The 24,685-nt window shown below is 45.5% G+C and overlaps 1 protein-coding gene and 1 long non-coding RNA gene across 5 annotated transcripts in view; one reads left to right on the top strand and one right to left on the bottom strand.

The window, feature by feature from the left end:
• LOC146426924 (uncharacterized) overlaps positions 1 to 24,685 on the top strand; it is a 62,118-nt gene that overhangs the window by 357 nt on the left and 37,076 nt on the right. For all 3 annotated transcript variants that reach the window (XR_014856593.1, XR_014856592.1, XR_014856594.1), the window contains exons 2-3: positions 5,696 to 5,817; positions 22,810 to 22,879. This is a non-coding gene — a long non-coding RNA (uncharacterized LOC146426924). The remainder of the gene's footprint in view (positions 1 to 5,695; positions 5,818 to 22,809; positions 22,880 to 24,685) is intronic.
• TSPAN2 (tetraspanin 2) lies at positions 54 to 22,826 on the bottom strand. 2 transcript variants are annotated; one of them, XM_085082941.1, is made up of 8 exons: positions 22,184 to 22,356; positions 20,137 to 20,239; positions 8,319 to 8,416; positions 7,819 to 7,893; positions 7,206 to 7,307; positions 5,923 to 5,997; positions 5,110 to 5,193; positions 54 to 4,063 (listed from the first exon to the last, which is right to left on the bottom strand). In XM_085082941.1, the coding sequence occupies exons 1-8, from the start codon at positions 22,250 to 22,252 to the stop codon at positions 3,998 to 4,000; spliced, it is 672 nt and encodes a 223-aa protein (XP_084939067.1). In that variant the 5' UTR covers positions 22,253 to 22,356; the 3' UTR covers positions 54 to 3,997. The 2 variants fall into 2 exon arrangements, with proteins under 2 accessions (XP_084939067.1, XP_084939066.1); XM_085082940.1 differs by lacking the exons at positions 54 to 4,063; positions 5,110 to 5,193; positions 5,923 to 5,997; ... (1 more) ...; positions 7,819 to 7,893; positions 8,319 to 8,416 and adding an exon at positions 16,914 to 18,310 and having other exon boundaries at positions 22,184 to 22,826.

The following is a 24,685-nucleotide window of genomic DNA, read 5'->3' as shown; positions in this document are numbered from 1 at the left end:
CCTCAGGGCCTGAGGGGCTCTGGCCGCGCGGATCGAGTTCTCTCCGGGAGTCGTTTATTCCAGGTTATTTTTATTAGGAAGTTGTTTCAAATTCAAGACACAAAGCCGATAAAACGCCACTTCGGAACATACCATAGGGAAGTGAAAGCTAGTTTCAGCCACAGAGTTAAGTTTGTTTTCTCTCAAAGCAAGAGGTAATCCTGCCACAGACTTGGCAGCATGAACTGAAACGCCAGTTCTGTCCAAAATCAGAATTTATGCTGTACCATACACCTTATTCTGGAAGTGGTGTTTTGGAGAACCTCGTGGCTGGAGCACCAATAAAGAGGAAAAAGATTGAAAAGCATTATTTATGTACATACTCTACGAACAGCATCCAATGCTGTTAATCTGTAGCCTGCAAAGGCTGTACAATACAGCATTTGAGGGCTTAAGACAACTCAATTTCTTTTTCAAGACACATGAAATGCATTTTGTTATAAAACTATCAGTATGAAGACAAGTGAAATACAACTCTTCACTGCAGGGATGTCACAGGGCTGAGCTTCATCAGCTCCTATGTGATCTCTGGGAGATACCAAAACTGGCTGAGGTTTCCCTGTGACAGAGGAAGCTCCCACTGAAATCAGTTACTTAGAAAAATTAGATGAGAGAAATGTGAATAAGGATGTTTAGAGACACAATAAGGGTATCAACAACTTACATGTTTATGCTTTAGAACAAAGTGTTTGACAGGAGAACAAGAAAACATGTGTGATGTGCTTTCAGAATTATCACCTGGAGGGATCTGATCTTTTGTCACTTTCCTCTGACACAGGTGCAAGGGACAGGATAAATGGGTATTTTTGCTGCCTTATGTGGCAGTAATTCTCTCAATGACTTAAAAAATACCTGCAGTTACTAAGATGGAGAGATAACTGCAATTACAGTAAGCATCTCACAGCAGCAGGAAACTACAAAAGACCTTTATCCCTGGATTCTGTTAAAGGCACTAGTATATGAATAACATGTTGATTTCCAGCTTAATTTATACCAATAACTTAGAGAACTAAACCAGTAACAGGTATTATTCTGTTCCTGGTATGCAGTGCAAGTATCCCCTAGACCTAAATAACAGTAACCCTTGAGCTTATGCAGGAATGCTCAGAAAAAAAATGCCCTGTTTAGAGGAAGAAAAAAAACCCAAATCACAAACCCAAAACACTTCAGCAGAAAGTTTGGTGGTTCAACTCTGAATTTATAGCAGTGATTTTTGTACCACTTTTCCCTGTTTTCCTAAGGCACTGGGGTGGTTTTGTACTTCTGGGGGAGAGGAGGGCTGGGGAAGCAACAGCAGGTTCTGCAAGCTGCCTTGGCATTCAGTGCATCTCAGAGCAGGAGTGGGCGTCTTCCAACTTAAGAAATAACAAATAAAGAGATAAACTCTGGTCCTGTCATTACATTCTGGTGCTACAGATTTGAAGAACAAAACCCAATTGCATGTAGATGACTTTAAAATTAATAGAATACTGTCATAATGAGGGGGAGTGTAACAGAAGGAAATCACTTTATTTGCAGTCAGTTTCTATCCCTGTAGGGCAACAATCTTGGAACCTGAACCACTGGCTGTGGTGCTATTTTTACTGATTTTCCTGGAAAACTGTCTTGCCCTGAGTGGCAAAAATTACACTCTACAAGAGTTTCTTCTTTCTGCCAGTACTATCTTGGGAGAACATGTCCAAGCTGGGCACTACCCCATCATCTCTTCAGAGCAGAACCTTTGTAGGGACAGTCTCAGGTACACCTGGGAGCCAGGAAATTGCTTTGCTGGCTGCTGTGTTAAACTAATTTCTAAGTTTCAGCTTGAGACCCTCATGGATTTGCTGCCAGTGCCACTCTGCCAGCTGAGCCTTTCTTAGGAGCAAGCAGCAGATCAGGGCCCTGTTTCCTGGTCTGTTTCTTGCACAATGAGGTCCCAGGCCGTTTTTAATTGACATCCTTTGCTAATCAGCTGTGACAGAGTGACACGAGCCTGACTCTTTTCTGGTGTGTGGTCTGATGTCCTGCCAGCCTAAAGCTCAGCCTGGACACAGCTCAGTTAGCAGTGCCTGCCACGCCCAGCTCTCAGTGCAGTGCCACAGCTTGTGGTTGGGCAATTGGAAAGGAGAAATCCTCCTAAAAGACAGCAAGGTGTGCCAGTTAAAGCAGATATTTGGAGCAGCAGCACCACCCCAGATCCTGAAGTGACAGAAAACTGATGGGAGTTTGAGTTTCTTTTGGGAATAAGAGATAAATAATAATAGATAAAGGGTGGTATATCCCACACAAACGTGTACTAGAATACACGTATTTACTGAAATCCCATTTTGTTCCACTGTGTTTAGCTGGAACAAAGACTTGTAAATGCCAAGGCCTCATAGACATTTGACTATTTCACTGGATAGTTTAACTGAACTTCTCTGTGTATGGAACAATTGCATCAGGAATCTGAACTGCTATGGGGGTACAGTTAGCAAAAAGCTGTTCTCTGAAATGGTGAATTTTCTCAAGTAAGCCAAAAATTAAGAGATCCTAAGCCTTTGATGTAATTTGTTTTTCCCTTCTGGGGACAACCTTTCTCCCTTCTAGGCTGGTTCAAAAGGAACATTCTCTTATGAATAAATATGACAAATAGAAAAATAAAAATATAGAAACAAACTATGTAAACGCAAGCCCTGAGGTATTTCAAGCACACAGTGTAAGTTTTATACCTGACATGCAATCTAAAGGTGCCAGTAAGAAAACTTACTTCATAGCTCTGTAAAAATGTCCCATCTTTCTTTCCTGCCTTCTGCCCCCAGGAAAGGGTGAGAGGTTGAGGTAAGAGCCCTGTGGAAGCTGTGATAGTCACAGAAGCAGAAACTGAGGATATTAAAGTGCTGGGTGTCTTTTTCTGACCACTTTCACTCTATGTTTGGCTTCCACAGGCCAGTTAGATTCTCCAGAGATCTGACAAAGGGGTTGCATTTCTGGATCTGGGCTCCACTCCTGCACTAGTTTATAGCCACAGCAAGGCTTTTGGGACAAAGGGGCTGCTGAATTTGGATTTTAGTGGCCCCTTGAACTCATAGTTGGGTTTTTTGATGTATCTCAGCCTAGCTTGGGAAGCTTAAGCACACTTTGCAGTGCAGTTGGTCCCAAATGACTGCCTGGTCTTGCCAGCTTCCCACCTCTTTCCCTCTCTTCCTCTAGCCTGGATCTCCTTGGACATGTTTTCTCCCCCAGAACTTTCTGCATTTGCATGAAGGGTCCAGTCCTACAAAAAATAAATATCCAGTCTCTGCATGACAGTGAAGTCAGTGGGTCTACTCACATGAATTAAAGTTTGCTGGAGCAGGCCCTTAGGCAAGTTTGTTGTTTTATTTGTTTGTTTGTTTTTTTTATGAAGTCCAATTTTATTAATTCTATTCTGTTTGGGCTTTGGAAAGAAAAGTTACAAAATGGTTCATAGGTCTTACTTTTTACAATGGCATTTGTTCCTCTGCTAGTTCTTGGCAAACAGGGGCTCAGTGTGAGAGGGTTCCAAGCCCTGTGTCCCTGTGGGATGAGCACATCCTGCACAGGGACAGTCTGGATGCACACACAACATGTTCCATTTGCACATACTTACCCAGACAAGGTACTGCACATCCAGGGACATGCTCACACCCATTTGTATTTGTAAGGAGAGATGCATGTGCTTACACAAAGTCTAGACATGTGTAAACTCTTAATTGCACATATACAAACATTAAAAATCAAATTAGTCTTATATGCACCTTTGCTTTTTTTCCATTAAAAAGGACATTTTAAACCCCTTTTTTTGTTCACTTCAGTTTTACTGTAACTAATACAATTCACCTGATCACCTAATGGGATATTTTCCTCTCAGTATGTTAAAACACTGATTAAAATGCATTACAATTATTAAATTGGGTAGAAGAGCACTTCTTGTAAGCTTAGTCTGGAACTCCTGGGACATAGTTGTGCAGTGACAGTTTTAGATCATGTCCCTCGTGTTACGGATCGCACAGCACAGAACCATGCTGAATATCATGCCAAAGATCTAGAAGAGAAGGGATGTGATTTAGGGATCCACTTACAAAACAGTTATAAAACAATCTGCATATCAGAACAATCTGAAGGTCCATATGGTAGAGCAATGACTGCTTCCATCTACAAACCCCAAAACATCACACAGTAAACATGAAAGAGATTTCACTGATCCTCAAAGCCAAGATTTTATCTGCTCATGCTGGTTTCACTGTTCTTTGTTCTAAATGTCCAGGCAAGCACAACTTTGCTGCTACTGAAGAGGTTGTGGCCACTTCAGGACCTCTGTGTCTGAGGTGGGGATCCAAGGGGAGAGGATCCTGGTTCTGGTGTGTCCTTGCTGTTATTGAACTCTGTCCCTCCCCCGTTGCTTTGCTGTCTTTTTGAGTCCCTTCGTGTTCCATACAAACCCCAGGATTGTTTGATCCCCACACCATGGTTTCTGTTACCTGCAGAAACCTTCAGCTGTTTTTCAGTGTCCATGTAAATCTGTGAACATCCTGCTCTTCCCAGCAGCTAGAGTGTTTCTTTACTAGTATTGTGGCTCCTCGAGCTGCTGGTGTCTGAGTCTGAAGGAAGTCATGGCACAGAGGTGCTGGAAAACACTTGGTGCTAAAGCCTGGAGAACTGCAGTCTGCCCATCCTGCCGTGTCCTTGGGACAGGGTGACATCTATTGGCCACAGCTCCAGTGGGTACTCTATTCCTTGTGAAAACTAAGGAATGTATCCTACAGAGTTTAAAGCTTCAGTCTGCAGTTGTATTGGAATACATTAAATGCTGCTACAGCCTTTTGCTTTTCAGGTTCATGTGCACTTGCTTTTCTACTATTACAACAAAATACAGTTATCATTGCTTTGGACCCTGTCTAAGAACACAAAATAAAACTTGTCACACAGCTCTGCTTATATTCATTGGGGCACTTTCCAGACAGAGGACACACTGGAAGTGGTAAGAGTTGAGGAATCACACCAGTTGCTGCAAAACACCTTCCACAAAGCTTTGAATAAGAGACAGGGTACTGGGCTCAAGTAGAGATTTGAGAACATGGATTTACTCACTGTGATGCCAGCAATTGCAATTCCAACAATTCCAACTAAGTGTAGATTAGTATCAATTACATTCCGGATTTCAACCAGGCAGTTCTGTTAAAAACAAAATGAAAATATTTTTTTTACCCTCAAAATCTGTATATCAATCAACTCTATCATCTGTTCCTACTGAACAACAGAAAAAAACAAAAATATTAGTGCTGTCACTGTCCTAATTCTGCATCTAAACCTTGGGTTTTGTTGGATAATTTTCACAGCATCTTCCCTTTTCTAGTGAGGCATCTGTCCTCTTGCCTGGAGAGGCTGACACATACAAGTAATTTTCTTGCACTCAGTTTTCCCTAAAGTTAAACTCCTTTATATAACAGGCCCTGCTAAATCAGGAGGTTTGGTGCTTCATTTTGACATTGTACTCACAAGCAGATTCCAGAAAAGACAGAAATTACTTTCAATTACAGAAATATCTTTCTTAACACCAACAAAATTTCTTGTCAGGAGCCTCCATGCATGACTAAGGTGGGCACTTGCCAGAATTTGGCCTCCATGGGGAATTTGGGGTCCTGTTCTGTTACCTCCTTCTCCCTTTTCCTTTCAGATGATGTGATGCTGTCTCAGCTACCGTGGGATGCCACACAACCGAGGGCAATGTGACCTCCAGCTTAATTCTGCTTCCACTCTGCTCCACTCCATAAGGAATTTCATGCTGGTATTTGCAAGGTAAAAAGGAATTTCTTCCTTTCTTTTACCTACAGAATGTCTCCAATTTTACTAAAGAATTGACATGAAAAAGTGATTAGAACAAGCAGGACAGAGGATACTTGCCTTTGGCAACTGGATGTTCTCTGGACAGGGTAATCCCGTTGGTTGTTCCACATCACTTCTACCACAGCACTGGAGCTGAATGAGAGAGAGACATGAAGGATCAAAGAGGGGGAAACCACAGACTTTAATACTGAAAGTCAGTTATTACTTTCATACTGAAAGTGAGACAATAAATAACTAAAAAAGAAAGAATCTGTACAGATCAAGTAATAACCTTATTCTCTATATTTAAACTGTTGCTTCTGGTAGAGTTCCAACTGCGTGGGACAAAATTCTCAAAAATGAGTTTCAGTTGTCTGAGGCCACAGCAAACAGGCACATTTGTATTAACAACAATGTCCAGAAGGACTTTTTATTACAGTATTTCATAACAAAGCAAACAAGTGGATTTGGGAAAAGCAGATCCCTGGCTTACAGGGAAACAGGAGTTGTTAAAGGGAGAATGCAAAAAGTTCAAATATCGCATACAGAATTATGGGCAATGTACAAAAGCTACAGCAGAGAATGCTGGAATTTTATTTCTGACACAACATCGTGCTGGGTTTGGAGACAGCAATAAATCACAGTTTCAGAGGGTTTGTTTTTCCTGTTTGCCTATCTCCCACAAAATGCTTGGAATTCTTCTTTGGGTCAGAAATAACAGCTATGGGAGAAGGACAAAAGGGTCTGAGGTTGTGAAATGTTTGTTCTAAAGAACGTGGGAATTGCTGTAAGGAGCAACAAAGCTTGGGCTTGATCTCTGTGGGAGGCAGCGTAGATACAGGATGGACACAGATAGGATTCAAGAAGTCACAGGTTGTAACTCTGATTCAGACACTCACTTTTTGGGTGGCCTGAACTGTGTCACACATGTGCTTTTGGTCTTTCACCGACTTGGTTCAGCCACTGACAGTATCTGCCACACTGTAGGTCCTGAGACACAGGTCACGTTTTCTCTGACAGATGCAGAGGGATGCAGACATTTCTCCCTCTCTCTGCATTTGTGAGTTTTTATCTGTGGATTTCAATATCCAAAAGGGCCTGAATAGTCATTTCTTTTGCACACAAAGACCAGAAGCATCAGAAATTTCAAAGCCTGGCTAATTGTGCTTTCAAATGTAAAGTTCCAAAAACCAGAGTTCCAACAGAGCCCTCAGGAAACTCTCTGGGTTGTGAGCCTCTGACTCGATTTTAAGTACCTTCAGTTCTATTTTTCCATACCTCAGAGGGAGCAATTCTGGATTCTAATGGGTAATGTGACAGTTGAGCAGTGGAGTGAGGTGTTAAGGTTGAGGAGTACTCACAGCCACATGGAAGCGATAGATGGTACTGTTGACCTTCCCCACTGGGTTTTTCATGTAGTCCTCATAAGCATCTTGATAGATTTTCTGGGCTTCCTGTATTGCCTGCAGAAATCAGACTTTCCAAGTGAGTTGCAAATCAGTCTTACCCCCAGTCCAAGACTTCCACCTTGTGTCATCTCCTCCAGAGCACAAAACTGTGCCTGGTAAACAGGCATTGTGACTAGAAAGACAGGAGGGTTTGTGGCCTGGTGACATTCAGAGGGTCACAAAGGCTGTGTTCTGTGCTTTGGTTAAATACTCTAAGTTGGGGAAGTTCAGTGCCTGAATTTGTTTGCCTTTCTCCCAGGCAATATGCCCTTCATACAGTTCCCCTTTGATATTCCTTGGGGATGGAAGGTTGAACCACACCTACAGATTTTCTTTAACAGAGGGGGCAAAAACTGCATCCCATTCTAGACATGTGATAACACACGCTCTCATTGACGCCAGAGAAGAATATCAGAGTCTTCCTGGGAAAAGTCTCCTGGAAAGCCTTCCTTTGGAGGAGCCAGGTTAGTGGGCACTGGAATCCATAACTACTCCATTATTACATAAAAGGCTGTTTCCTACTTACCACATCCTTGCCTATGAAGGCAAATACTCCAGCAGTGATCTCAGCTGCAAATATCACCAACAGGCAGGCAAAGAACTGTGGAGGAAGGAGAGAATCTCACATGAGTATATCTTGTTCACAGGGGCTGCCAGCCCAGGCCTCAACACCCCACCCTGAACCAAAGCTGCTGAGGAGGCTCTGCACAGGGCTGCCACGGCAGATTTCTTGTCATGCTCAAACAAAGGGGAAATGACAAAATGTGGCTCAGGGAGCTTCAGGGAAATCAGAGGGTAATTCCAGGGAATACATCACAAGGGACAAGCAAGGGCACCTCTGCATGTATGGCAGCTCTGCAGTAGCATGGTGGCTACTGAATCCAGAGAAACTGCATTAACCAATAAAGGGACATAACAGCTGTCAGGTGTTGGACTGTAAAGATCTTTCCATTAATGACACCAAGCATTGAATGCTTTAGATGATTTTCCTGCACAGCCCAGGCCCTGGAAACCTGTTTTACTCACTGCTCCGATTAAGCACTGGGACTCCCGCGCTGCTCCACAGCACCCGAAAAATCCAACTGCTGACATGATGGCCCCTGCTCCCACCAGTACATAGAGTCCTGTGGAGAATCAGAGCCAGGCAACAATCTGAGAAGGCTTCTCTCCCCAAAGCCTATTTCATCAATCCCACCCATTTGCAGGCAACAAGGTCTCTGGCTCTCACAAAGCTGAAGAGGTTTTGCACAGAACGGGTTCTCTGACCACAGGAGGAGAGCAATGCTTTCTTCAGACTTCTGGGAGAGTTAAGTAAGACAATTTGAGATTAGCTCAGTTGGTTAGAGCATGGTGCTGAAAACACCAGCTTTGCAGGTTTGATTCCTGGGTGAGCCATTCTCTTAAGAGTTGGACCTGACAATCCTTGTGGGTCCCTTCCAACTCAGAATGTTCTGTGATAAGAACCTTCCAACTTTCCTGTCCCAGGGACAGCTCAGTGCAGGAAGAACAAACCCCACACCATCCAGAACACCCTTACACCTCTGCAATTAGCAATGTAAGGCAAAAATACCCCAACATTGCCAGAGGGCTTATTTCTGGGAACCTGGGGCTGGAAATGTGCTGTACTGTTCTGCAGGGGTGGAACTTAAAGGATCATGGGAGATGGCAGCATAGCCCCACACAGATCTGGGACCCCAGCTATAACCTGACACCTATAAAACTGCTAGAAATACTCATATTCAACAGTTTTTTTGGTTTTGTTTTTATTTTTTTTTGTATGGGCTTTATCTAGGACAAAAGAAAATCAGAGCACAAAGTTTTTCTTTCCTCACTTGTGAATGTACATTTTTGACCTGTGCTTAGGCAACACCCAGGTTCCTCTGGGGGTCACGAACAGCACCAGACCACAACCACTGGGGCTGTGCCTTGGCTCTGGTACCATGTTGGTGTAATTCTAGTCCTTGTCCTGTGCAGGACATGCAGAAATCTGCCGTGCCAAGCCACTGCTGGGGAACAGAGCTTCATTTCCCTTCTGCTCGTGTCCTCCGTGGTGAGGAGACAGTGGAGCTGCAGGCAGAGTGCACTAGAGGGCACAGTGAGCTTTGCTCCCAGCCTGAACTGCCCAAGCTTCCAATGAGAACCTTTAGTGTGCTCAGTTACCAGTGTAAACATTATTATAAAATCCGACCCAAGGTTAGCAGAGCTGCTGGAATTTGCCTTTAGCAGACCTTGTGTAACCTAGACTAGGAAACCCCACAGATGGCAGTTTGCAATTGCTAGGAAAATGTAAAACCAGTCAATGTTTGAGTGCAGAGCATCCATCCAGCTACTCTGCCTCACTGGTGCAGCCTCCTCGGGGAAGGCAAACTCCTGCCTGCTGCCCATTCACTGCCACATCACTCTCCGGTCTCTGTATCTATCCCAGTTATTGTGCCCCTTCTCCTCCTCTCCTTCCTTCTGCCCCAGTTCCTGCTGAGAAATACATTCTACTAAATAGCAATAAGACAATTATGAGTAATATGGCTTTGCCCTACTAATTGTACTATCTGTGGTGCTGCTGGGGTGCTGCTTGCTGACTGCGTTGGCAGTTCTTATTCCATGTTTTCTGGATTTTTAATACTCAGCCACCTGTGACTTACTAGGACTGAGCATTCTGCAGGCTGATCCTTGTACACATACAGCACTGGTTTTTACTGATGTACAAAGATATTTATGGCTCAGGAGAGAAAGGTCAGCCAGCCCTCGCGGAAGATGAATTGCAAAAGACAAAAACCCCTCTCTCAGGTGCAGAACCTGGTGCTCCACAACCAAACACCAACACTGCCATTTCCTGGGATCTCCATGGTAACAAATGCAGTGTAATTACAAAGATGTTTCCTGGACGTTTTCTGTGTGTCACTCCCTGCTCCCGTCCCTGTAATTACTTATCAGGCCACTTAGCAAAGATAAATTTGAGTAAGAAGACAGGAAAGGAGTTTTCCCATTTCTTTTGTTATTTGCAGCTAGGAAAGACAAAGCTCGGTGAGCCTCGGGGGTGAGACCACTTTCAGGAATTTGGATTTGCATTTGTCAGAGAAACAGCCTGAGCATTTCACTCGCATGACTCAGAGCTAAACCACTACCTCAATCAGAACTTCCCTTTTAAGGCGTGTTACAGGAAGAGCTCACACTACTCACTAAACAAAGCTGAGCCCCACAGCTGAGCCAGCCAGGAGTTTAAATCCTCCTTCTTCCATCTTCTGCTTAGTAAAGTTCATCCCACTTTGTCCTTTCTCAGCCTGGGACTACCACTTGCTGATACCCAGCTATTTCTAGATGGAAAATAATGTTGTCACTTAAAATTTCCACCAAAATAAAGATATATTTACTTTTCTACTATATATACACACATGTAATCTTTCACACAGGATTGAAACTTGTGATTTTGGGGTTGTCCTGAGGCCAGGACTTGGCCTTGATGATCCTTGTGGATCCCTTCCAACTCAGAATATTCCATGAGACACATGAAGAGTAGCTTGAAAAAAATTCAAAGGGACCAAGTTACTTCTCAGCTTGCACTGAGAGGTTTCCCAGCACCCATATCCAGGGATGCTCAGTGTAAAATGACTCCCAGGAAGGATATCAAAGCAGTAAATGCAGAAACATCCTGGATGGTGTAAGTATGTAAGACATGGATCTGGTATTTCTTTTCCTACTGGGCTGTACACAGGAGGCATGATCACCTAAATTCTTAATAAGAATAGACCTAAACTCTTAAGTGAGACTCTCTAGACAAAAAAACCAAAAAGCAAAGGGTGGCAATGCCTGGCACACAGCCCTTGGAATACCAGCCTTCCCTAAAGCCATCAGGCACTGAGAGCTTTCAGTGCAAATCCAGACATTTGCGGTATTAATGTCACACCTTGCCTTGCAATAGTGTCAGAAGTACCTCAGCTTCACTAAAACCCATTCCTTCCCCAAAAGCAGGATGGAAAGCTTTAACCAGCTTCTATTCATCAGCACTTCCATTGTAAAATACAAAGCCTTGGCGTGGCCTCCAACTTGGCATTTACAGCACAGCAGGGAAACAAAATAAAGACAGTTTATAGCCATAAAATGGAACAGGTTTGAGAGCTACAGACTGACACAAAAAATTCACCACAAAGCTCAACATGGCAAAAAGAAGTGGGTGAGTCAGGTCAGGGTAGAGAGCTTGTTTTGGTGAATGGAAAATGATGAAAAGACTGTCCAGCTGCAGCTTTTTGTGTAGCAGAAGGGAAAAAAAAGTACAAGGTAGAAAGGAAGCAAAGGTTTGTGGCCTTTGTAAAATTTTTCCTCTCACCTCTTGGTGCCTCTGATCATTTCCTGTAATTTTGGCACTTTGATCTGTGTGTGCTAATGAAGAGAAAGTTTGACACCTAAGTTGAGAGCAGGGAATGCAGAGAGCAGGAACACTGCTGTGGCACTGAGGAGGGCAAAACTGGCCCTAGTGACAGAGGTTTTCCATCTGTGACTGCCCACACTTGGAATATTTATTGCACCTGCATGCAGGACCCACAGACTCTCAGCCCCAGAATGCAAAGGGATGAAGAGGCACATTCCAAATATTAAAATCCATGTGCAAATCTGACAGAAACGTGGTTGATTTAGGCAGACACAACCAGTGCACTGATTACTGAGGGGGTTCTGGAGGAAATAGGGGCTTCTTTGTAACCACAAGAGGATGAAAAACAACGTGTCACAGGACTGGGGATTTTTGGACAGAGCCTATTCTCTTCTTTTTTTTTGTGAGGAAATATTGAGGTTTTGGGGTGGTTTTGGTTTGTTTGTTTTGGTGTGCTGACACACCCCCCCATACACAGAGTTTTTTATAGGTGTGAGAGAAATGAAGACTTCTCCTTTCTGCAATGAGTCAAGTGAGAGAACACCTGATAACAAATTGATTTCCCTTCTGGTTGTAACGTAGTGAGTGAAAGAGGGGAAGCCCCTTCTTCTATCATTGTTTTATTTTGGAAAGCCATAAAGCAGCAGCTTTTCTGTATATTTGATTTTTTGATTCATCCCATGGGGAAAACCATCATTTCCTGAAAGGAAATTGTCAAATGGGGGTATTCCCTGTGAAAATTCCAACAGGAGGGATTCCCATTTTCTAGCAGACTCTGCTTTGCAATTACAAGGGGAATTAAAACGTTATCTGGCAATCTCAGAGCATCCTGTGGCTCCCAGTAGTGAAGAATGGCAAATCCATAACTCAGCAATCTCTGGATAAGCCTCAGTGCTCATGGCACAGAATTCTTCCCGAAGATACTGTTTCGTCTGGATATAAGCATATTTCCCTTCTTGGATTTGTAAGTGTGAAAAACCACCTTAAAAAGGATCAAGGGATTCTGTGTGTTATTTCTGAGGGAACAAAACCTCTGCGATTAGCAGTGATACAGAATTCCATCACTTTAGACGAGACAGAAAAGAAGAATGGAATTTTATAGCTGCTGGCTGCAATAGATCTTTATGTGTATCAAGAGTGAGGGAAGGATCAGCCTGGGCTCCAAGAGGTCTAATTTCAGAGTCTGGAAGAGAACCCACTCCCAGAGCTGCTGTTTGTTTGTTTGTTTGTTTGTTTGTTTGTTTTTCCCCAAGTCTTACTGAAGGTTTGAGGCACAAATCCCTGCCAGGAGCGTCCTGCAAAGAGCAGCAGCAGACAAACACACCCTGTCTCTGGCTGGCTTTATTTCACATGGCTTTCTTGTTTACCTGGCTGCTATGGGCACTTTCCATTTGAAATAATTCTCCTCTTTTTTTTCTCTCTCTTTTGGGCTGAGTAAATAACGCTGAACAAACCCCCAACTGTTCCAACTCCACAGAGAGAACAAGCAGCTCTGTTCTTGGGGTGAGGGACCCAGCGGCAGTGACAGCAGAGCCTGGGAATCAGACAGGGCTTGAAGGGATTTTCCTGGAGTCGTGTGTTCCTTGCAGCCCAGGAGGCAGATGTCCTCCTCCACAGAAGGACTGAGGCTCTCCAGCCCTCAGGACAGCACCAAGGAACCCCTAGCACTGCCACACTCTTGGAAAATATGAGAAACACACGTAGGAGTTGGAAAAAAACGGCCAGACAGGACAGTTGTGTGTGTGGCACCAAACTCAGTTCCTGAAACAGGCTTGTTACTAGAAATTTCCATTGTATATTTATTTATAAAATACACGTACAGAACTGGAGAAAAGCTGCAGAGGCCTCTAAAGTAACATGAATTTCTGGAGAAGTGGAACATACCCTTAATTTGAGCATAATGGACCTATCTGATTAAATGTCTTGTGTGAATTCAGTGGGGATTTTGTGGTTAATCTTCCTGGAACCACAAAAGCATTACAGGCACCAGCCAGTTTGGAGGCTCTGCTGATGCACAAATCCTGAAGTTCAATTTAAAAGCAGCCTCACTGTAATGCAACATCCCAGTCCAGTTCCAGCCCATGTTACATATCCTCCTCACATGCATCCCAGAACCCTAAATAATTACAACCCAAATTCACTCAAGCCAAAGCGTGTTCCCAAAGCTGTTCCCAAAGGCTCTGTCAGTGTCTGTAACCCCCCACAAACTGCTCAGAACTTGGGTGTCACCAACACACCTGTACCAGCTGGAGCTGTTCTGTCCTGGCTGAACTTCACAGAACCCTGCGGCAATGAATTCTACAATTTAATGATGTGAAGAGTGTGAAAAACTTCCTCATATAGGACCTGTTCAGAGTTATGATCACAGCCATGTCAAATGTCTTGGTACTTTTTCTAGTTCTGTTGCATCCTTTTTGACCAGAGCCACAGAGCATTCAGGACACTGAGTGCACTGGAAATGTACACAATGACATTAACATTTTTCAATTGGATTCTCATTTCCTTTCTTCATAATTCCTGACATTTATATGCCTGTTTGACTGCAGTAAGCAAAGCACTTTATTGTCAAGAGCAACTGATAGTGAGTCTAAGGTCATGTTCATGTGTAGTTTTAGCTAATGTAAAGTCTGTCAGTGTTTATACAGCCTACATTATCTGTTACCACTTGCATCACTTTGTTGATACTGTATTTCTTCTGCCTTTGTAATACTCAGTCATTTGGTATCCTGAAATCCTCTTGTGATTCTCTGCAATCCTCTCTTGTTTAGGACACTCTGGATAATCCTGTGTGTGCATGAGCCAGCTCAATGCAAACCCTCCTGCAGATGTTTTTAAACTAACACATCCCAAAAAGGAGCCTGAGGGCTTTTTGGTTGCTGGTTTGTTTTTTCCAGCAGTCAAAAGATTCTCTTCTTAATGGCTTCAGAGTGGACAGTCCAAATGTACTTACAGCTCTGTCAGAGTGAAACACAGCACAGGACATTTCCCTTATGGGAGATACAATGGGTTATGCTAGTTTGGTTGTTATGTAGAAGCTCCTTCAGAGCATGAAGATCTTGTAAAGAGACTATGTATGAAAAAGGAGCCTGAGCAACCCTGGAGTGTGCTGTGCTGCTCCAGCAAGACGAATCATGGACTGGTTTTGGTTGGAAGGGACCTTAAAGATGATTTATTTCCAGCCCCCTGTCATGGGACACCTTCCACTATCCCAGGTTGCTCCAAGCCCCATCCAGCCTGGCCTTGGACACTCCCATGGATGGTGCAGCCACATCCTGGGGCATCCAGGGATGGGAAACACCTTGATGTTTTTTACTTCCCATAGGACCAGTGGCAGGTTTATCCCATCACCTCCTGCAGGTGGCTCTTTGCAGAGAGCTCCAGGTGTTGATGTGGTGAGCTCTGGCCTGGCCATGGGCAGCTGAGCAGAACCAGGGACACCTGGAACCTGGGTGCTCCCCGAGGGGACCCCAGGGGACCCCAGGCACTCGGTGCTGTCAGGGCTCAGCAGTCACAGCAGTGCAGCAGTGAGCAGGAACCAGGGTGGAGAAGGAAATGGTGTAACTGTGGGTTCAGCTGCTGCTGTGGGGTGGGACTGGCTGGCTTTTACACAGCGACAGCAGGGAGAGGAGGGTGGGAGAAGTTACCCAGGAGGACAAGTTAATGGGTAAAAAGCATAAAGTGCATTATCATGCTTAAATGATTCAAGAAAAAAAAGCCTCCTGAACCTCAGCATCTTGCAAATATGAAACAATCAACCTGAGGCAGATGGGCAGATTGTTCCATTAGGCTAAATTAGCTTGTTTGGTCAGAATTGCCTTTATTCTTGCCTTTGTTCTGTCAGGGGGAATACTGACTCTTAGGAACTGCTGCAAGGTTTTATGATCCAGAACAGAGACTGAGGACTTTAGAACAACTTTCATTTTGAATATGGTTTTTTCAGGGGGTGGTAGTGGTGGTGTCATATTTTTAAAGCCAATTTCCAGTGCAGCAGCTTCCGTTTTCCACTCAGGGCCAGTATCAGCCTTTTGTAAACCACTCTTCCTGAGTGGCAGAAAAATAGAGCTGCACACAAGATGATAGGAAGAAAGACAAATTCATTGCTTAAGTCTTAAGTACAGACTAAAAGCCTCTCCAGTACATGAGGGCAGGGCCATTTAATGCTCTTCTTGTGGTATCACATCTCTACACAGGAGCTGCTTTGCCAACAGCTCTCATTTTAAAGACTGGTAGAGGTTTGAGAGGTTGTGGATTTAGGAGAGAAAATCCTGTTGACTAAGGATATAGCGCTTGTCTCCAAAATGCATGAATAGAACTAGAACAAAGTGAGGCACAGGAGCAACTGCTGTTCACATGGATTTAACTCTGGCCAACTCCTGTTTGTATGGGCATCCACTACTATGGAGAAAAACTACTAATATCCTTCAGCTCCAGACATGACTTCATATCCTAAGGCACGCTCCATCTAACTGTACCTTTCAAAGCCAGCAGCATCACTCCTGCTCTCACAGACCCCAAGAAAAAGCCACAATCACCCTAAAACTTTTGTCCATAGCTGGTTTGGCCCTGATGAATGCCTGGACCACAGATTGGATCATGGGACTGAAACAAAGAGAACAGAAGAGAGCAGAACTGCTGTGAGCTCTGGCTTTGCAGGAGAAGCAATGTTTCAGGGCTGAGAAAGAGCCACCCAGATAGATTTGTTTGCATTCATCAGGTTTTGTTACCATTCCTGAGGGGCCTTGTGGAGTACATACACTTCACTTTTATTGTTACAGGCAGGGATGGGACCCTCTGCACTTAATTTCTTAGGAATACAGAGAGTTTGTCCTCCTTGGTCCACCAAAAGCAGAGATGGAAGAATGGGGGTCTGGAACTGATCCTTAAAAAGTCCCCATGTCAGTTTTTACTTCACAAATGCTCCACTTGCACTCAGCAGCACTTGGTCTGTACTACTGTGCTTTAGGTATTGTTAAAATTAGGAACAGCACTACTGCAAGGAATTAATCAAGGACCAATTAATTGTGAGACAGCGATGTTGACACCTTGGCTTCCCACAAGCATCTTATTTCCCTCTGACCGTTGCAGACTTTCCTGCCTGGTAAAAAATTTGCCAGTCTTGGTACAGGAGTCTCCAGAAGGATGAGCAATGTGAGGGAATTCCCTTAATTCTACAGATCTTTTCTCCATTTGATCAGTGCAATGTCACAGACAATTCAGATAAAAAGGTACCTGCCAGCTACTGGCCTTTGCTGAAATTATCTTTTTTTCTCTCTCAAGTACAGCTAAGAGAGGAATCTGTGAACTCTACCAGGGCTGAACTGCAGCTGAATGTGGAAGCTGCACTTTTGTTTCACCACTTGAAGCACAGGCACAAAAACTGTACTGTGAGATGGAGTAACATAAAAATATTGTCCCACTATAGTGGGAACTCCAAAAGCTGGGGAGCTACAGGGAGAGGATGTCCACTTTAAGGAGTCTGCTCCAGTGTAAGATATGTCTGGTAAAATGGTCAGAGACTGCGTGGGTCAAAAAGTTCCAATTACAACCTCTTCTGTTGTAGGATTTTCATTGCAGTGGGGAATATGGATCACCAAACACAAAACCACAAGCAACAGAAAGCGAAGAACACGTATGTGCTTGCCCACAGCACTGCTGCCTGTAAGCTGTTCTCCAACCAACAAAAACATCTCAGTGGCTGGAAAAGATGAACAGGCCTGGTTGCCAAGTCATGGCCCGAACTATTCCAGGGGCAGAAAAGACAGCTGGACTGCTGGTAAAGAACAGGGCTATTTAAGGGGACTCACTCTGGCCTAATGGAAAATGCAAGGATAGAATTATCAATTATTTTACACTAACCCAACATTTCAGATCCAGGAAAAAAACCATCACAAGGAAGCAGAAGAGAGAAGCTGGTTAGATTCGGCTGGCAGCTCAATCCAGGTACAGAAAGAGCAGAATTTGCTGCTCAAAGAAGAAAGAAAATTTACTGTTTTTCAGAAGATGGTGATTCTGGAGTGTTTCAGCCTTTAAAGCAAATTCCAAACCCACCTGTACTGTTGTTCCAAGCACACACAAAGCTGATGTGATCACAGGGCCTTGGCTTATCACAGGGAGCCACAATAGCCATCAGTAGAACAGAGATAAAAAATTATTTTGGGATGTATAGCTATATGCTTATATTTTAAGTCACTGCTGATCTGCTTTCTCTTTCAGCCCTCAGGGCAGCTGCTCCTGGTGTGCTGCACAGTGTTCCATATTAAGAATTCCTATGCAAAACCCTGGCTGTCACCCAGCAAGCATGTTAGAGAGCAAACACGCAGAGCCAAATAAACAACAGTCCCAGAGACTTTGAGAAAGGCTCAATACACAACTGCCAAGGGGGACTCCGAGCTGAAATCTCCTAGAGAGGGAAAGCTCTTCAGCATGACCTTCAAATGCAGCTTTGTCTGCTGCAAACTCCACTGTAACTGAACTTCTCACTGTCCTTTTACCACTGCCTTGGGCCCAGACTGCTGACAGCCTCAGCACGGCTGTGCCATCAGATGCTCAGGAGTCACAACAGCATTTGCTTCACAACGAGCAGGATTTGTAATGAGGGAGGGAGGGCAGCACAGAACTCTTTGGTTTTCTTTCACAGGAATGCTCTGTTCAGTGCCTATTACAAAAAAGGGCAAAAACTTTGCTTTAAAATTCAGTCCAAATTGCAAGTTTAAAAGAATTCTGAGTATCTCTGTGCCCTGTTCCTGAGCACTTCCTCTCACAGTTACATATTTCAGCAGGCAGCTCTATAAATATATGTGGCAGTCCAGGAGCAGAATGGTCTCTGATGAAACTTTTACAAGAACGTCCCCCAGGACTTCCCAAAATTCACAACTTTTGTAATTTCTATTCAGAGCAGAAGCAGATGAAATCTCTTGGAGATTTAAATACACATGCACCAAAGAATATCTTGTTTACACAAGATGTATCTTGCACAAAGAATATCTTGTTTCCAGTCTGTGCTGTGAAGCTGTGGTGCTTATTCCCAGTACAGGATGTAGCACTTTCTGGCTTCCAACAAACCAGCAGCACTTGATTTTGAAGGCCAGAACATCCTTCTGTCTTGTTTGCTCTCCTGGGACAAACATAAGTGGATGAGGCAGGGAAGCATTCCAATCTACAGCACAGGGAATTCAGAAGGTATAAACTGGATCTGGAAATGAAGTTGGTGATCTAATATGCTGCTGTCATAGCAGCTCAGATGTAAGAGAAAAAGTAAATCACACTTCCTGGCTCTCTGTGTCAGTGGAGGTGCTACAGGGTATTTGACAATAACCCTCAGGTCCCAAACAATGTTTTAATCTGAAATATTCAGCCTCACAAAATTCCACAGTAACACTGCTGGACATAACATTCTCCCCATCTATTCCCATGGCTGCACAGCCAGTTCTGTGCTTCTAGCCTGGCTGCAGATGTTAAAGAAACCTGGGCCTGGGGCTGTGGTGGATCTGAGTCAAAGTCTCCACTGAGAGAATTAGGGTATTTAAAGTAGCTGTATGGTCTTGGAGTGATGGGTAACTGCTGTAGGACACCTTGGGTCAACTCCCAGTCCTTCTACCCTGTCAGAATGGCTTGATGGACAGGGCAGGACTGGGTATTCACTCACACTTGGCATTTGTAGATGGCAAAAATATTTGCACCAATGGGAATTTATTGAGTCCATCTTTCAGGGGTGATGTATTAAACAGAAAAACATCTGACTTTTCTGGTGTACAGGTATGTTACAGCTGCCAGTGGCAGAGAACTGCAGTTGCTGGCAGTCCCAGACAGCTGCTATTTAAGAGTGTCTATAGATATGAAACACAGGTGGCATTTCCAGAAAACCCGCCTGGAAATCCTAGGGGAAAAAAGTTATCTTAAATGCTAAAATTAGACGTGACTAATCCCAATTCTGTGGGCACGGGAACTAGCTGATTCCTGCCCAGGTTGGACAAACAGTTCCTGAGATGACTGAACACCAGGTAATTTCACTTTCCAGCTGTGGAAGGATTTGCTCTGACACTTCAGTCCCACTGAGGCCTCCACAGAATTCTGGTGAGCAGAATTTTGCTGCTGTCCTGGTATTTGGAACATTCCGAAGGGACACTTGTTTTCTTGGCTGGCAGCTGCACAGCAAACTCTGGAGGGATATATTGGTGAGCCCCACCAGCCTCTGACCTGTCTCACCTTCTATTCTGAGAGTATTAGCACAATTCACTTAGCATATTGTGGGGTCTGGATCAAGTCCAGGAGAAGAGATTAGTTGGGCCTAAGGAAGTGGATGGCAAGCAGAGAAAGGTCAAAAGCCATCACACACATGGCACACAGCACCAGAATGTCCAGTTTTGTGCAGGTCAGCCCAGGAATTGTTGACCTTCCTACAATTCAAAGCCTAAGGTGTGTCACCTGCCCCAGGGTGAAAGCAAGGCTGGATGCTGCTGTGCTCCCAGCACTGTAACTTACCCATGAAGAAATACTCCGGGGACTTTTTGTCTGTAGCAAACTCTGCCATAGGTCCACCAAACCGCAGCCACAGCCCGAAGGCAATGACAACCAGTCCCGCCAGCTGCAACACAAACAGAGCAGTCAGGGCTGCAGTGACAAACGGCTGGAGAACATCACAAAGGTGTCTTGGCACTTAGTGCTTTCTTGAAACCCCACAGCTCAGAATTGCACTGTTAGAAAATTCATGCAGCACTTGCCAGGGTCTGATAATAATAAATTCCCATTACAGAGCAATTCACTTTTTTCTTTCAGCTCTTCAGTGTAGTGGTGCTTCTGAACTTACTATTGACTCTCAAACCTTGTAACTCATTTAATCATCAAAACTTGGCCTGAATTGCCATGGGAAATGGAGAAGGGCAGAGGACCCCCACCAAAACTAGGAGATAGAAGAATTGTTACAGGGTAGATATCTTGGATCACAGAAATATCAAACCAGTGATAGATGCTGTCAAATACAAGGAAAAAAATCCCTTTAATGCAAACAAGACTAGGTCACAAAGGAGTGTCACAGCACTTTGTTTGAGGGGCAAGATCTACAGTCAGAGGTCTCAGCCTCACCACATGCTAGACAGATTATCAGCCTGCCAGGCAGTGCTGTGTGTCCTGCAGGCAGCTCCAGCATCGCACAGGACCAGAGCTGTGTGTCCTGGCAGAGAGCTCCAGCATCCCACAGGACCAGAGCTGTATGTCCTGCTCTAGCCAGGCCCAGAGCCTCAGTCTGTGGCACCTGCACAAGCTGGACAAGGCTCACAAACACCTGCTGCTTCCCATGTCCATGGCAGCCTGGCACGGTGCTCCTCTAACCTGTCCTGCATTCCTGGCACTTGATCCACTGGCACAGCTCCACAAGCCAAGAGAGCAGGCGATTGTACAGCTGGAGAGCTCGGGATCGTGGCTCTCCTCACAGAAGTGTCCCAGCAGGGGGTGAGGGTCCTCTACCACCCTGTCACAGCATGGGGACCTCCCTGCTGGCAGCCTTGGGCTGCCAGGGCCTCTCCAGGCTGTGGAATGCCCCTGGCAGTTGGGGATGAATGTCCCAGCCAGCTGAGGAGATGGTTCCTTCCATCCCAGAGAAAAGGCAGATAACAAAACACAGTACTTGTCACTTTTGAGAAACAAATAACACAAAGCTTTGTCCTTCTGCTGCCTTGCAGCTGCAGCTGGGCAGCATCACTCTGCCCCTCCAGCTCCTCACAGCAGCACTGTGTCCCCGGAGCGCGCAGCGCTGTCACCACGAGGGAACAGCCTTTGGTTTAACTGTTCTGCAAGCATAAAGGAGACAAAAGCCCAAAACTGCTTGGTCCAGAGAGGCTGAACAGGATGACTTTGTGACTTCTTTTAAAAAGACCCCAGTGAATCAGAAGGAAAGAAAAAGACATTTAAGAAGATAACGTTGCTGATTGTTTTCTGGAAAGCTGAAGGGAGAACAGAGCTTGAGGGAAAGTGAGAAAGAGAAAGAAAGCATGAATTCAGCTGTGCTGTGGAACTGTGAGACTATTGAAAAGGTGCAATGAGGGGAGAATGGACACAGCATTCCCTAAATCTCTTGAGGGTGATGCGAGGACTTTGTCTTAGGATGAACTCTGAGCAGCTGTTGGCTCCTTATTTGAAATTGCATTAGTAAAAAGCACCGTGATGCTCTGAAATGTTCTGCTCAACGCACTGCACTGGGGGAACCTCTCACAGCCTCCTCCTGCAGCCGCGTGGTTGCCGGGGAAATGCTCGCTACTTCAAATGATCACTTCAGACAGATGCTGTCTCTGCCCAGCAATGTCATCTTACACCAAGCCGCGGCTTTCCCAGGCAGAGCTGCATCTCCAGAGCAGCGAGCAGAAGCCGGGAGCGCTGGCCGGGCGCTGCCGCAGCCTCAGCTCGGACAGCCGGTCCCGCAGGCTGCCCGGAGGGAGCCGCGCCCGTGTCCCCCGCCCGACCCCCGGCAGCCCCAGCACCCCCCAGCCCCGGAGCGCCCGCAGCAGGTGCCCCTGCCCCGCCCGGCCCCGCTCACCCAGAAGGTCAGGTTGAAGATGAAGAGCAGGATTTTGATGCAGCGCATCCCCCCGCGCCCCGCGCCCATGGCGGGCGCCGGCTCCGGCAGCAGCTCCCGAGGCGGCTCGGCCCGACTCCGGCGGGGCGGCACCGGGGGCAGGTGCGGGGCCGGGCGGGGCCGGCGCTGCCCGGGCGGATCCGCCGACCTGGGCCCGCCCCGGGGCGGACTTTGTGCCCGGCGCCGTGCCCGGGGCTTCCTGCGGTGGCAGCTGCCCTGGTGGGGCACTCGGCGGGGCACTCGGCGGGACACACGGTGGGGCACTCGGCGGGACACACGGTGGGGCACACGGTGGGGCACTCCGCGGGGCTCGGCACCCCCTTGTCCCCGGGCACTCCGTGAAATCCTTCTCGGCGTCCCGTGTGTCTCGAAACGACGCTCAGATCTCGCATATGCTGTCCAGAAAATGAGAGACTGGATCAAAAATGTGATGTTGTTAATATTGTCTTCGTTCATATCCATAATTAAGAGCCCCTAAAATTAATTGTCCAATCACTAATATTTTTACTTTGTTCTCTAGATTTGACTCAAAATGCTCACTCTGCTGTCAAAATCTTACAGCTTTCTCCTCTTGTGATTTTTTTCAGCTGCTCCTTCGAGGTGTCCTGGAACTCTGAGTCTAAAGTTGCCTGTGGGGCTTTGACAGGGGAGCACGAGGTAAGGTTGTGTCTCTGGAAAAGGTTTTCTAATAAAGCACTCATTTCCTGGTTTGCACTCTATTCATAACTGTATGAATAGGATTTATTTTGACGTGATTATCTTCATGCTTTGAATCAATTTTCCCTCAGGTGTGTATGGAAACCATGCAAAAATGCATAGGAAAATATGTTTGGTGTCGTTATTTTGAATTACACTCAGCTAATGACGCAGTAATACCAAAGGATGTTGGCGGTGATTTCCCTTTTCACTCACTTTGCTCTTTACTTTCAGTTGTGCTAAAACCTGGCCACATTTTGGAAAAAACATCCCAAACAGGTTATTTGAATTACAATGACACAGTTTAATTAAGAATGTCTTATTCCATTTGCAATGAAATACACGTTATTAGTTAGTTGGGTTGGTTTTTTGTTAAAGAAACTTTGAATCTACCTTATGACTCAGAGTAAAACCCCACAATTTCCATTTTTTGCCTGTGATGCTGTGCTAGATGGTGTCAACCTACCAGGTCCAATGTACTCCTTCTGAAATAACAAAAACATAAATGCATTCAAACAGGCAAAATAACTTCATGACAATGAGATGCATCAAACAGTAGCAAAAGACTTCATTATCCAACAAAAAAAGAGGGAGCAATTTTTCCTTAGATTATGATGGCAACATAAATAGTTTTTTTTAAAAGTCTTTTATTAGGCTTCTCTATTTCTCTAGTAATTTGCATGCTGATTTTCTCTAAACATGTAGGGATGGAGCATTCAGCCTTCATAAGTAGTAGGTCTCCTTCCCACATAATTCTGGCAGCGAATGAATCCCAAGGTGCTGCTTTTCAGCACTTGGTTCTTGGCATCTCCAGGAGGCATCTCAGCTTCCTCCTGCTCTGCCTGGGGAGGTCACACACATTTGGGTGCCCTGGGGGGGTTCAGGCAGGTTTGGGTGCCCTGGGGGGGTTCAGGCAGGTTTGGGTGCCTGGGGGCACACGGGATACACCAGGCTGGCAAAAAGGCACTAGTTGGGCTCTGCAGGGCTCAGTTTTCAGGCCAGTGCACTTCAGTGTCTTCAAAAACAGCTTGGATCAGGACTCAAAGGGATACTGAGTGATTTTGTTGACAACACTAAACTGAGAGGAGCTGTTGACTCCCTCAGAAGCAGAGAGATCTTGATAAATACGAGAGCTGGGCAACCACCAACCATGTGGAGTTTAACAAAGGCCAGTGCTGAATTCTGCACCTGATGAGCTGCAGAACATCTGGATGTACAGACAGACTGGGGAATGAGACACTGGAGAGCAGTGCTGTGGAAAGGCACCTGGAGCTCCTGTCCATGGCAAGTTGAATGTGAGTCAGCAGTGCCCTGGAGCCAGGAGGGACATCCTGGGGACACCAGGCCTAACACTGCTAGCCAGGGAGAGGATTGTCCTGCTCTGCTCTGCATTGGGGCAGCCTCACCTCCAGTCCTGGGGACAGTTTTGTGTGCCACAGTATGAAAGGATATCAGGTTGTTGGAGAGTGTCCAAAGGAGGGACACAAGGATGGTGAAGGGTCTTGAGGGGCTATGCGAGGAGCAGCTGAGTGCACTTTGTTTGTTCAGCCTGAACGAGCCTGAGGTCAGAGCTCGTCGTGGGCTGCAGCTCCTCTCGAGGGGCAGCAGGGGGACAGCTCCGGTCTGTGCTGTCTGTGACAGGGACAGGAGCTGAGGGAAGGGCTGGAGCTGTCCCAGGGGGTTTAGGGTGGTATCAGGGAAAGGTTCTTCCCGCAGAGGTTGCTGGGCACTGCCCAGGCTCCCCAGGGAATGGGCACAGCCCCGAGG

This window comes from Lichenostomus cassidix, chromosome 26 (assembly GCF_008360975.1).
Source record: "Lichenostomus cassidix isolate B80296 chromosome 26, HeHo_3.0, whole genome shotgun sequence".
In the NCBI taxonomy this organism is placed as follows: Eukaryota; Metazoa; Chordata; class Aves; order Passeriformes; family Meliphagidae; genus Lichenostomus; species Lichenostomus cassidix.
Note: the sequence above shows the minus strand (reverse complement) of the source record. Positions and strands in the feature narration are given on the sequence as shown.